General features: G+C 40.4%; 1 protein-coding gene across 1 annotated transcript in view; it reads right to left on the bottom strand.

The window, feature by feature from the left end:
- BARD1 (BRCA1 associated RING domain 1) overlaps positions 1-14808 on the bottom strand; it is a 40762-nt gene that overhangs the window by 17306 nt on the left and 8648 nt on the right. Inside the window, exons 4-6 of the mRNA XM_042035422.1 lie at positions 11878-12875; positions 4387-4467; positions 3521-3693 (exon numbers count right to left, since the gene is read on the bottom strand). Of these exons, the coding sequence (XP_041891356.1) occupies positions 3521-3693; positions 4387-4467; positions 11878-12875 (1252 nt within the window). The remainder of the gene's footprint in view (positions 1-3520; positions 3694-4386; positions 4468-11877; positions 12876-14808) is intronic.

The raw sequence follows: 14808 nt of genomic DNA, 5'->3' as shown, positions 1-14808 counted from the left end.
TCAAATCACTTGGCTTGCTGTGAAGCAAGGAAAAAAGACAGAATTCAAGCACGTTTTAAAAAGCCATAAAAATAAAAATTAGTTATGTGTAGGAGATTAACTTTAAAAAATTAACAGGACCAGTAGGACAATTAATAGGTCCACTGGTCCATATAATATTTTTCGTTTGTAGTTTGTATCTCTCCCAGTCAGTGAAAACTTCAATGAAGTTGTGGACAAATGAAGTGCCACAACTATTAAATCTCACAGATTTCAAAAAAAAAAAAAAATTTGCCAAGGAATTAGGAAATCCCAGGATTACTTTCTGCCAAAAGAGGAAGCCCCTACCTGTTTTTGCTTGGTCCAAAAGATAAGTGGCTGCTTCCTGTTATATAGAGCTATTTCTTAATGCACTATGAGTTAACATGAAAGGACAAAAACATAGCCTGAAAGGTACTTGGAATGAGATGCACTTGATGGGTTTGTGAATATCTGATATCTAAATCCGAAACTGCAAAGTCTCAGCTCTTTGGATAGGGTTGTACCTCACCCACTGAGGTCCCTCAGGAAGCAGCGGTATTTGCTTCCAGATATATCCTACATCCCTCCACAGACCAGTGGGTCTTACCTACCTTTGGACCTGCTGTCAGTCATTACTGCACACCTTTAAAATATATTTCATCTGGCACAATTAAGTATCATGCTAAATTTCGAAACTACTGCTCTAAGCAGGCTGTTCAATGCAAGCTCTGTTTTTATTCCAGTAGATTAACTCTCCAACACACAAGGGATATTAAGACACAAAACTGAGTTAATTCTACTGCTAAGACAGCAGCAAGACATCAGTCACTTCTGTGAGGTTTCATGCTACATATTTCATGGTGTCCCAAGTAACATTTGAACACATTTGTCATGTTCACATTTTACTTAGCTTAGCTAAAGTAAAACACTTAAGCAACCACAGTGAACTAATCAAACTTTCCTCCCTGCTCCGGTAAGATAAAGAAGAATCACTTTATCCCATCACATTAAGGAGGGCCCTCTCCTTGGCTGAAACTTAATTCATTGAGAATAGGTCTGAAGAGCCTACAAAAGGACTAGAAAGGGTTTTAAACACCAAAAAGAAAAAAAAAAAGTGAATTAAAATTAGACCAATTTATCCATTTGACAAAATTGGTTTGGTATAGTCTTAGCTCACATACTGAACACCTCTCAAGTTAAGGCACTCCACGAAAATAAACCTTGGAGAAGAGCTCTAAGTTGTACTCATCACTACTTCAATTTCTACTGTAAAGACCCTAAAATAATAATGTGAAGGTGAGCATTAAGTACAAAGACACCAATTATAATTAGCCATAATGAAATGAACTATAATTGCACCATTTTAAGTGATCAGCCTGTTCTCATCTCCTGTTTTTAAAACTGGTCTGCTGATTTCAGGGATCTAGGAAAAAATGTCACTGAAGAAAAACAAGCTTCTTGTCAGATGGGACTCCATTATAAGGGTACCTACATCCACTAGGAAGAAAGAATTAACTAAACCTTCTACAGAAAAGAAGGTTCGAGTCCACTTACCTAGGCAAATCCAACCACTGCTTAATTAGGACCACAGCTACCAGAGGCAGTGGCAGCAAAAACACCCTGTAAGATTTGCAAAGTCATGATCCAGGGAAAGATCACAGCACAATTCACTGCTGGAAGCTATTAGGGCACAGGAGGGAAGGGAGGCACGAGGCATTCTTAGGAGTCCCACACACACTGTTCCTGTTTCCATCGTTTCTTGACAGTGCTTGGAAGAGGTCAGCAGAGTCTTACTATTCAAGCCTGAACACTTTGCTTGTACATCTATTTCTCTGTGGCTCTAATGCTCTCTGTAAAAATGGAGGAGGGGAAACCCCAACCCCTTTCCATCAACACACACAGTGGCATTTCAACCAGAGATAGAGAGCCTACAGAAGATCTGGAAGACTCAGTTATTACAGGAGGGATGGACAGGACTGAATTTGTGCCACAGCACCCATGGTTGCTTTTGTCAGACAAATCACACAAAGATTAATGGCAGCTAAATTTGTTCTCAGAGACTTTTACTAAACATTATCTACAGTCAGTGAAAAGTTAAAGCAGGGCTTAAGGTTTACATAAATCTCTCCTTCCCTGATTAAAAAGCTTCTGTTTCAACAGAGTCATGTTTGCTCATGTAGAATGAGCTGAAAGAGGTTCAGCCTCACCTCTGTTTGTGTGAGCACACGCAGCAGAGACCAAGGCTAACAGGAGACCTGCAGAGTCCACTGCTGACATTTGGAGCCTGAGCTGTGCAAACCCACCAGAGCTGAAACCCTGTCACAACCTTGCAGCAAAGCTGTTGGCTGTGATATGCTTTCAAACACCAGACAAACACATGATAAGTGTGACACCACCGGTTCCTCATACACAAAAGGCTTAAAAATCTCTGAAGCTGTCAGCTTTTCCAGGTGCACGGGTCCCTGTTGCTCAAGAACAAAGTGAAGACAAAATTGATCCTAGTTTTACTTTTTCATGCTGAAGTCTTGAGAGCTTGTTGATTTGTTTTGGCTTTTTCTTGTTGTTTTTTAAACTCTAATATATTCAAGATTAGGACTTTATGAAAACGCTATGCTTTCCCACAAAGCACCTTAATTCTGTATGCTTCCAAGAGTGTGAATATTGAGAGCTGAAGTGATTAAGCTGAACTTGTTTATGCTTCTTCCTGTGGCTGCCAAGGAAACTTGTATCATGCTAGACTTCATCCTGTTGTGTTACTATACACACACACCTACTGACAACTTGAACTGGACTCAAATTTATACACACAGGCCTTGGCACAACAACAATACAACACCTAGAATTACATTTAGTGTCTGAAATACTAATAGGCTGCACGGTTATTCACAGACTGAAAGATTCTTTAGCATCTCCTATACACAAATGCCAAAATCTTCAGGAGACTTAACTGTATAGAAGAGTCAACTGAAAATATTACTTAGCTTTTTTTTTTTTTTTAAATTAAAAGGTGTACCAGGGATTAGTGCTTTGATCCAAAAAGGCAAAAGTGAGAATTCCCAAATCTCCGCCTGTGTCTATGTCATTTGTGAAAAGAGAAGAGACTGGAGCAAAATGCCTTCTGCTAGCAAGTAGTGTAGTAAAAGTAACGAGACAAAAAACAGCTGTAGCAGTTCAAAACTCATCTAGCTCAGCATCTTAGAGCTGACAGCAGCTATAACAAGATGCCAACAGGAAAGTGTAAGATTAGGGTGAGCATATGTTGTTACTTTCCTAGTAGAGTCTCCAGTACTCCAGTTATCTATGACTCAGGTGTCCTGAGAAAAGCTTAGGACAAAGCCAAATGGAAAGGAAACACCTACCTGGAAAAGGAAGATACAAGCACAGCAGAGCACACATTTAACACCCACCCCCTCACTTCATACAAATCACATTTATTACTAGCTCTGCTTCATATTCACTTAACATCTACTCTGGATGTTGTAGCTGTGGTTAATGCCAGCAAGATTCCACATGCACTCACACTGCATCCTGGGAGGCGCCGTGCAGGAGCAGCAGCTCCACGATGGCCACGTGCCCGTTCCTGGCAGCGTCGTGGAGCGGGGAGTCGTTCTGGTAGCCCGTGGTGTTCACCAGCGCCCGGTGCTGCAGCAGCAGCTCCACCACCTCCCTGTGCCCGTGGTTACACGCCTCGTGCTGGGGGGGAAAAGCCACAGCGGGGAAACTCGGGTGAAACAGAATTCACAGAAGGACTCCTCTCACGGCAGTTCCACTTTCCAGCACTCCGCAGATGGCCAGGGAAGATGATGCAAGGCTACCGCATTACACTCCTGACAGGAATTAACCTGGGAACCCAGCACTAACAAAAAGCCCTGAGAAGAACTGAACAAAGGCCAACTGTGTGCAAATTAGACTACAGGGAACAAAACCCCCCACCTTACAGGCTATCAGGAGTATTCTGCAGGAGAGGAAGAAGTCATGGTTGAAAAGAACCTTTTGTTTATTTTCTGTAATTCTAGTAAGCAATTTTTTCACTCCACTACTTGATATATTTCCAAACCACTGAGGACATTAGGAACCCATTAAATACAAACATTGTTTGGAATTCATCATTTTCAAGTTATCGTAGCTGTATTTTCTGCATTTGCAGAGTCACAGGCTGATCGATTTCAGAGCCTGCCCTACACCCCAGCAAAGGAGAATTACACCTGGGCAGGTCAGTGCTTGCTAATGAATTCTTTTAACCTTGTTTATCATCACTTCTTCACTTTGCATAATTCTCTGTCACCTAAATGTGTGTGAAGGGAACTAAAATATGGGAGGGGAAAGGAGGGATGAAGTGAAATCTGATTAGCACACAGATGAGAGAAAGAAGCCTTCAGCACTCACCAGTGGTGTCCAGCCAGCATTATCTTTGACATTGGGATCTGCCCCGTTTTTCAGCAGCTCCTCCACAGCTGCTAAGTCACCCTACACAGGAGAAAGCCATAGTTATGAGAAAGTAATGAAGAAAATACACAGATACAACACAAACTTGAGAGATGCCCAATTATAAATTTAGCTGCAATAAAAATGTAATGATATAAGCCTTTCATGTAGATATTGTCATGATAACAAAAGCTCAACTGATCTGGAGACCACACAATCATTGCTGTTCATTTAGAACCACCCACACATTTTACACAATTACATATTTCTAGACAAAAACAATGCATGTAACAGAGTTAATTCAAAATAAATGGAAAAGTTTGTGCTAATTGCAATCTGTCCACTACAGTCAACTGCAAGGATTAAAGTCAAGAACGTTTATTGAGAATTTCCTCGTCCTTCAGACTGGATTTTTTTCAAGCTCATCTAAATAACTGACTGAAAACATAGGTAAAATAAATTAATAAGCCTGACAAGCTTCTAGGAATTGGTTTTCCATGAAAAGAAAAGAGTTTTATTTAACACTGCAATTACTACTTTATGTTGAATCTCACTGACACTTTCTCTAACAGTTATCTACCAAACAATTTTAATTTGCTTTTTGGAAAAATGCTATATTCAGTTTTTACTGTGAGCAAGTAGGTGTGGAAAGGGTAGAAACTGGTGCAGAGGCTACGGAAAAGAGGCTGAATAGAGATGAGGCAAAGGAAGCAGAAGGGCAGAATTTGCGAATCAGAGGTTCTGACACCCTGAAAAGCAAAGTTGGTAATAAGATTGGAGCATATCCAGATGCAGCTATAAATAGGTAAGGAGCTCAGCTGTGGAAGCTGAGGCAAGGAGATCTCTGCAGTGCAGGCCTCAATTCTTATTATTTTAGGCAAAATCAAGTGTTTCAAGACAACTGCTGACACTTTGCCTAGGCCAGGGTACTGTGATCCCAAATGAAGATACAAATACACAAACTGGTATGTAGCTCTTGCCAAGGCCAAATATACAATACAAAAAAAGATCTGAAGGAGAGAAATTTAATCCATTATATACATCAAGTTCAATGCCTTTAAGTTGTGGAAAGTCAAGGAATTTCTAGGTACTACTCACAGCATGCCTTAGAAAAGGTAAGAGAATATTAAATTAAGCTTTAAATACAATAAAAACAAACTTAATCCATTTTTGTTACCAAGAAGCACTTTGAAAAAACAGAACAGCTTTAATCTTCACTCTTTAAGTTAGAAAAAATGTTAAGACAGACTGCTCTGCAAAAATAAATCCAGCAAGCAACAACCGTAAACTCAAAATTCACAGAAATAATGCTGAAACTCACTGGCTTTACAACCATCAAGGAAATTAACACATCAGAGATAAATTTCATGCATTATATTCACAACCTGGATGTCCCAGCAAAATGTTACCTTTCAAAGCAATTAAGGGATTCTAGCAGCAGCATACTCTTTATGGTTGCAAGGTAACAGACATGCATCAAACCTGAGGAGTTATTCAGAGGCAGCCAAGACAACGCTCAGCATTAAGATCCTTCCCAACAGAGAGAACACACAATTATCTATAATGAGCGAGAGCTGAGCTTATCATTTAAAGTTCAGTTTGCAAACACGTACTGCAAGGGTTTGACATTTCAGGAGTACTGCTTTAAAGCAGGAAGCACAGCTAATAATTTGTGTGGGCATCAGATACTATCACAGCTTTTCAGATCAGTTATGTGAGCATTGATTTGTAAAACATCACTGTGGCTTTATCAAAGGAAACGTTGATGGTGTGGACACCAGGACTGACAACATCCACTGACTTAAATCCAGGCCCACGTCAGAATTGGAAAATTGGTGTTTTGCTGCTTACAGAAGATAAATATTGTCATCATGTCATCTGTAAATGGAACCTGCTCCCTACAACCAGTACTGAGCACTGAGAGTGACAGCAAGGAGGGAAAGCTGTCATGAGCTGCGCAGTGACTGGATGGGCGCTGCCAATCAGGATTACAAGAGAGATTTTAACAAAACAGCCAGGAGAATGTGCCTTTTGTGTCCTCAGAGGCTCTTCAGTCAGTCACCATAACGTGAACATTTAGCTAAAAAAAGCAGAAGACTCAATTTCAAGTCGCAGATCATTAACAGACACATTATCAAGTCCCTCCTGCAAGCAGGACCACAATCACAGAATCATTTTGGTTAGAAAAGACCTGTAAGATCATCAAATCCAACCACAGGTGCCTCTGAGCTTTGATTGGATCTTCCAGAGGCTGATACAGGTTTAGATGACAAGTCAAGCCAAATAACTGCGATCCAAGGGTAAAAAAAAAAGTGTGTTTTCTTTTTTATATTGGCCACTTCTATCAAAGTTGATGGAATTACTAACATTTATAAGCTCATAAATGCTTTGCTAAACTCTAAACAAGAAAGAGTAAGCACCACGTAGGTGCAAGTCCCAGACACAAATATGTCAATTCCATGTCTTTCCTCCACAAGAGAGCAGAACAAACTACACCTGTTAGTATGGAATGACTAATTCCAACATGCTGCATAAACATGTGATTTGACTAATGCCGAAATTAATTTTGTACATTTAGTTCCTTGAGTTTACTTGATGCAGCAAGAAAATCACCAGTCTCCACTAAGAAGCTATAACCAAGTGACACAAGGAGAGACCCTCTTGACTGTCTGCAGCAACAGAGGGGAAACGTTAAGTGGAAACACTTCTTGTTCAGAAAGGGAGAACAAGGCAAACACCAGCTAGAAAAATGCTCCTACCATTAAGAATTCACAGGCAAGTGTTTATTTTGAAATCTAATTATCAATGAAGGATTACATCCAGCTCTTGAAGAGGCAGGAGCTACTGCAGAATAAGAATTATCCATTCGGAACAAACAAAGCTCAGGACATTTCATGCTCATAACAAAGCTCAGCTGTAGTGACAAGACAGTAAAGCCATGGGTCTGCTCTTCCTCGGCAACGCAGCTCACGGGAGCTCGGGAAGCCAGAGAAGCAGGAAAGGCGCTGGGGCCATCTGTTGGCAGACCTGGAGCCGGCAGTAGCTTAGACAGGGAAGAGCATTTACTCGGCTTTACAAGCACTTCCTCCTCCCAATGAGAATTTAGTTCCTGCAGCCACGGCTGGCTCAAGCCCAGAAAACTATCTCTGCTTGGCTTACACAAGGTTGTAGGGTTTTTCTTTTCCTTCTCCCTCAAGTCCCGATTTTATTACATATGGTTAAGAACTGCACGTGTCCTTTCAGTCACATTTTACAGGGGTTTTTTTTCATTTTGCCCTTTACAATTTCCATTAATCAAGGCATTTTTCACCAAAAAGTCAAATTATTAAATAAATGCGAACATATTCTACAAGAAAACCTATTCTACCAGTTAAAGAGAGAGATGCAAAGAATTAGGACAGTACATGAAGATGAAGCTAAAAACCTGTACCCCTTCAACCAAATACTTGCTCCTTCATTTACAAATTTAATCAAGCCACTTCAGTCTTCAGGTCAAGCAAATGAACCAAAAAAGCCACCTTTCAAACACAATGACATCTGCTCATTTAAGCTGGGGGGGGGGGAACTAGATTATTTACAACTCATAAATGGTCAAGGAGGACAAATATGAATTAAAGTGCTTTACAGGGACTGTGAACTCTTTCCAGGAACCTGCAAGTTCCTCACCTCAAAATCCTCCGAATTAATTCCCTACACAGCAGACCGCTCCCTAATAACAAACATACAAGAAACTATGCTTAACCTTCAATAAAGAGAAAACATGCAAGAAGTTAACCTGCCTCAGAAACAAGACAAGTAACAACCAAGCATTATTGAAAAAGCAACGGTAATTTGTTTCCAAGCTTCCAAATCAGCACTTCGGAAGATGGATTGCTTTGACTCATGGCCAGTTTCCATATTCTCAAGTGCTGCATTTGAAACCATTGCACTATTTCATATTTGCCTTGACCTCATTTCTCCAGGAGGGGAGATGCTCTTCTGTGACACAGCTCTCAACCATGGCACACAAGAGATCCAGTACCAAAAGAAAGGAAGTTCCCAGCTGATTAGGTCAGACACCTGAAAACAAGATTTAAAAGCCATCCTGATGCTGGCCATCACATGCTCACAAAACCACAACATCTTCTCTGCTCTCCTTCCTAATGTGTCGTTAACTGGTAATAAAGCAGTAAAAGGAGCACTCTCACGGGCTCAAGGAATTATCTCACAGTTATTTTACTGTGTTAATTATAAAGATCATGAAGAGTCCAGCACAGCAGGCTAGCCATGGGTGAAGCCTTTCTGTGAGCCCTCCCTAGAGTGACAGCAAGGAGGGAAAGCCATCCTGAGCTGTCAAAACTAAAGGGTACCTGGGACAGGAGGTAGCCAAAACTAGTCCCAATACACCATCTCTCTCTTCAAACAAAGGAGATGCTCTGCATAGAGGCAAATTCTTCTTTCCTCAGAGCAGGAGCAATTCCCCATTTCCCTCTAACTTGAAGCATTAACAAGCCTTCTCCCAGCTCTTTCCCATCCACTCCCTGTAACAGTGCAGCTGCTGCCAAGATCCTCTGTCACCCTCCTGTGTTGCAGTTCACAGTCCCTCTCCCTGGAATCCATAGTGGCACAATCCCACTGTGCTCTGCCCCATCACCTCCCTTGGCAAAGCAGGAGAAGCACAGGCACTACCCAGACCTGAAATGCAGTGCCAAGGAACTGGGGGGTTCTTCTCTCCACAGAAGATTTAGGACTCCACACAAACTCGTTAAGTGGCGCTGTGCTGTGATTTAATTGCCATGGAAGAGCTGATCCTGTGAACAATTTGCTCTCTTCCTGTAAAAAACTCCCATGTGGAAGGGCTGTTGATTGGGCAATTTCCCACTAGTCTGGAATACTCAGAGTTGAATAGGTCACATTCTGTATTTTAACTAATTGGGATTTTACCTTTAATGACTCTGAAGATAAACACATCTGCTGTTTGCTACAAGAAGGGTCACATTTATTTTCATTTATTAGTTTAACTCAGCATTAGGTTCATCCACACTAGAACCTTTCTTGAGAACCATTTTGATTTCAGTAAAATAATAACTACTAGGAGTAGTAGTAAATGGGCTCAATCCCTCAGAATCATTAGAAACAGCACAACACTCTAACTTTTCATGCCTGCTAACATTGGGCATAATCTATTTTAAATAAGAAAAAAAGGGAGAATTCAATTAGCTTCAATTAAAATCTGGGTATTAGACCCTAACAGCTAATGAAAATAATACAGATTTATTTTTATAATTCATGAAGTCTCAGAGAATTAGACTTCATTTTACTTTGGGGGAGGGTGGCAGCTACAAGTCTGTTTCCCTTTACACACATGGAAAAACATTACTGGCTGTGAAAATAACAAGAAAAAAAAATTGCCTATAAAACGAAACTGGAAGAGAAATGCTTCTTTCAGAAACAGAAAAAAAACCAGAACTAATTTGGAAAAAAAAAAACCCAAAGAAAAATACCCCACAAAAAAACCCAACCAAACAAATCTAAACCCCACACTGAGAATATACAAAGGGCATAAAGCCTGGTATTTTCAAGAACAGTCTGAGAAAATACTTTTATCAGCTCCATACAGGGTTCCTGCAGGTTAAAAGATCATAACCGAGAGATCACTTCCCTCGTGTTATTTTAGTTCCATTTCAAAGCAAACTTTGGGATCACCCTGAAGCCCTACCTAGCTACACAAGCCTTTGCTAATGAGCACCTCAATGAATATGGAGCTGCTGGATAAAAACCACAGCAGAACTAATGAGGAACAGAAGCCATTTCCCATTTTAGCTCAATAATTATAAACATCAGAAGACAACACCAAAAGGAATTCACACAGAGGACTGAAAAAGCCCATCCCACTGCCCACACTCCAGCTGGAAGTCAGCTTTTTTTTGGCTGTACCAACGGCAGTAAGGAGTGCCAGCAACACCACTGAACTTCGATAATCAAAACATGTTTATCCTTTTTGTCTACAGCATGAACTGTTTAATTTTTCCTCATTTATTTTCAAAATGCTTTGCAATGAAAAACCACCTTATTGGCATATCACCAATATGCCAATACTCCATGTCTCAACAAGCTGCAGGGGTGCTGTTTTCTTAGATGAAATACCTGCCTTCCAAAGAAGCATCAGGCATATTGCTGGAAACCATACCTGTGTGAAAACTTGCCAAGGCAGATCCATTTTTTTCAGAACCAGTCAGTCATGACTGTATTCATTACAAATCCCCAGAAAATCACAGAAGGGTAATTTGTAAACAGTGTTTTAATAAAGAGGAACATGCAGGACTTAGGACGAGAAGTAACAGGAGACCCCTCCTTCAAAGCTCTTGAGTCCTGTGAGGACAACATTTCATTTTCTCCCCCCTAATTCCATATTAATGACATCAAATACGAGATTTGAACTCGACTCAGCTCAGCTGACACTTCCATTTAAAAAGGTCTTGTGCAGCAGGAGTGGCTTATTAGAATGCCTTTGAAAGAGGACACAGTTATTTATCAAGAACAGCCTCTGTCTCACCAGAGAGAAGTGCTGTATAAATGTCAGGTGCTTATGGAGCAATCAATGCTTCCAGTATATGCAGTTTATTAATCACACAGCATTTGTATTTTATGATTTAGCACAAAGTGCATTTAAATTGCCAGACCACAAACTCTTTGAAATGACCTCTCAGAAGGGAGCTGCCATGAGTGCATCTGACGAGTGGGACATGTTTTACCCAGCTTTTACAAAGCAATGGGCAAGGACAGCCCCTGCAAAGAGCAAAGCCATGAAGTTCTACCACACCAGGAACTGGTTAAGATAATAACAACATAATGAGTATTAGGTGTCATTCCATGACTAACACTGACCTTACATAAAACTGAGAACATCCCAGCCCTGTCCCTTTCCTTCAGAGCATAGGGCTCAGCATGGGAATCACAGGGTGCAGCACCTCACTCCCCTTGAGCCAACACTTGCATCAGGTGGTGGATCTCAAAGCTTACATAATAGTTAAATAATGTCTCACAGTTATCGTTATGTAGATAACTCAGATCTTGTCCTGGCTGAGTTACCAGCTCAGACTGAACTGATCAAGATCAGAGATCTGAAACAGTTCCTAAACTCCTTATGACAAATCAGAGACAGCTTTCTGGCACACAAGGCCAAAACATTTAAATGCTTATCACTTCCTAGAACTCACAGGTATAACTGAAACTGTAATGCTTTGAGTTTCCAAGTATAATCATCTTTGATCATTCCAACAGTCATTTCTTTATGAAATCAGAGAATCAGATTGGAAACTTCCCAATAAACCTAGAAGAAAAAGATCACAAAATGAGATTTCCCTCCCCAAAACACAGTGTTCTAAAGTAACTGGTTTCCAGAATATTTTTAAAACAACATTGTCTTTGTAAACTTCTGTTTAAAGCTGAACTAGAAGATGATGGTCCTACCTTGATGGAAGCAACATGGAGCAAAGTCTCTCCCTTGTAATTCCTTCTGGCAATTGTGTTGCCACCAGGGGATTTCAACACAAAAGGACTGAGTGGTGTTGCTACTTGGCTGCAAGTCTTGGAAGTGGATGGGGTAGAAGGAGATTCTGAAAGTGAAGGACTGTTTATCACTTGAAGGGCTGCAGATCTTCTTGTCTTCATTCCAGTGTCAGTGAGATTGGATGCAGAGGAAGAAATCTGAACTGGTGTCTGGTGTTCCGTCGCTGGGGAGATGGGGGAGCCCTGCAGTGACTCCTCTAAGCCATTGGCCTGCCTGCCTGACTTCCCAGGAACGTCCCTCTCACTTCTCCTTGCTCTTTTAGACTGAGGAGTACCCTGAAGTCTGGATTGCTGCCTTCCACGTTTCAAAGGCACAACTGCTTTTTCTATTGAGAGTGTTGTCTCTGCAGCACAATATTTTTCCTTGCTATCTCGTGCAGAGCACACAACCTCACCACTATCTTTCTTCTCTGGGGATTCTGCCTGTGGTAGAACTTCCATATCTTCTGTATTGTTGCTGGAGTCAGCTTCCTTTACAGACTCCTGCTGAGGTCTTTCTTCAGGACTCTCTGGTTCTGGAGTGCACAGCACTACTGGCTGACTGCAGACGGTCACACACTTTTCCTTGGGAATCTTCTCCTCGACTCCTTTCTGCTCAGGTTTCTCTAAGTTCCACTCTTTGTTAATGTCTGCTAGATGTTTCTTTTTCATCTTCTTCCTCTGTCTCTGGGTTGGTCTTTTTGTTGGCTTGGAGGGCTTCTCTTGAGGAGGGGAAGGAAAGAAATCATAAACTGAAGATGTGTCTTGACCAAGGTCATTGCTTTTAGTCTCAGCCTGACTCCTCTTCACAACACATCGAATCTTCCTGCTTCTTGGACTAAACCACATTTTTATCTGTTCCTTCTTGCTCTTTTTTCCCAAGTCTGAGTCAGTCGGTGTGGATGTAACTTCTGCTGAATCTAAGTACATCAGGGAAGAGTAAAAATAATTATGGAGTACTCTTCAGAACCTCACAAAGCAAAAAAAAAAAAAAAATCGTAACAACAACTGCAGTAACTGATGAAGTGTTACTAAATACAATCTATGAGTGCTTTCATTCCTTCTGAGAAGACACATGTAGTGACTTTAAAAGCCCTGGCAAGGTCACATGCCACTCTGGAGCTCAGAGATCCCAGTGCAGCTACAGCTATCCATCAGGCAAGTGAGCATCCTGGCAGAGAAATTCCTCAGCAGCCTGGGTTCACAACACAGCACGTGCACAGAGGAGTTCCGGCCAGGTCAGAAAAGGACAGAAGTTGGTTCTCTCACTGAGTTTTCCTTGGAAATAGGTTTAACAAAGAGGCATGTGCATACACAAAAGAGCACAGAAACAATTTTCTAAAGAGATATTACAGTTCATCTGAAGATGAAAAGGAAGAATAGCTGTAAGCAAGCAAAAATAATATCCTTATAAAAATGTTGAGCATTGCTGAGAAATCTTGACTGATTCCACAGATACGGCAGATGAATCAGAGGAATATATAGGAAATCTGTAAGCAATCATGTCCTGTCATTTGCTCCTTTACCCCTTGGTAGTAAATAATTTCAAGGAAGCTAATCATTTTGATATCTCAAACATTTCTTTAAAAATATGCAGTGGAGCAATTTTATAAATCAATTTGTACAGCACATTACAAATCAATGACCAAGATGACGGAGGAATATCCTGTACTCCCAGCACATGAAATAACAGGTGAGAACAAGGACTATAAATACTGTCCTCAATGGCTTAAGAATAAATTAAGGAGTATAAAGTGACCTCAAAGTTAGACACTAATTTAATTTGACAGGTCTTTTGACACAAAAGAACTATAGCAGATTTTGTACCAATTACTTCATGGGAACCCAAGTTATTTTAGGTTATTTGGACAAGTCCTCCAAAGTAAATGCACTACTCATTCCTTCTGTTGCCTCATACCTCAGGGACTACCACTCACAAAAGTCTTGGTGATTTATAGCAAGCAAACACAAAACCAATATGAATTTTGTTATTTCTATTTTTTTTCTGAAGCAGCACTAAGACCAAGATTAGAAGGGAGGGGAGGGTTTTAAGCATTCTTGGAATAAACTATACGAAGTCTCAATTATTAAAAGTGACAGACACTCACTGCAACAATCTATCACTTTCATTTCAGTGCATTAACTTTCTATGGATAATTTATTTTCTGCATACCTTCTCTTTTATTTTTGGTGTTAGTAACTACAGCCCATTTTTCACAGCAAGCTGGGATAAACTCTCAGCAGCAAACACACTGGTTCCAATCCCTTGGTCATAAAAAAAAGCATTTGAAACTCCACTTAAAAGAGAGCTGTGTAATTCAACAATTAAACAGACATTCACAGATTTCTTTTCAAGCAATATTGCAAAGTTAAATGTTTCCTTAGTCTTGATCCAATTACCCTACTTACCCCTTGAATTAAATCATGTTACATATTAGATTTAGCTAGAGGAATATGTAAGCCATCGGACCAAAAGTGTCATTAAGAATACAGCTTGAGGCTAGTTAATCAATCATTTAGGCATCTAAAGATAATCATCAAGTACAGAACTGCAGCTATTTGGTTTTCCTTTAAGGCTGGGCTTGGTGCAAACAAGAAAAAAAAAAACCACTGAAATTGAGACCGAAATCTCAGAACTAGCTAGCCTTGAGATCATATCCAAACTCATTCTGACAATAACATCTAAAAAAACCAAGAGCTTGATTGCAAACAGATGCAAAATATAAAACACAAGTTACTATTTACTTGTCTTGCCTTCAGTGTTTACACAAACTAGCAGATTTCCCTGTAAAATATTTACCTTGCTAAAACTATCAGTCATCCCCAAGTAAAGAGAAAGAATAAAATCGGCTT

This window comes from Corvus kubaryi, unplaced genomic scaffold, assembly GCF_017639235.1.
Source record: "Corvus kubaryi isolate FWS band 111438036 unplaced genomic scaffold, C.kubaryi_AGA036_p1.0 37383, whole genome shotgun sequence".
NCBI lineage: Eukaryota > Metazoa > Chordata > Aves > Passeriformes > Corvidae > Corvus > Corvus kubaryi.
Note: the sequence above shows the minus strand (reverse complement) of the source record. Positions and strands in the feature narration are given on the sequence as shown.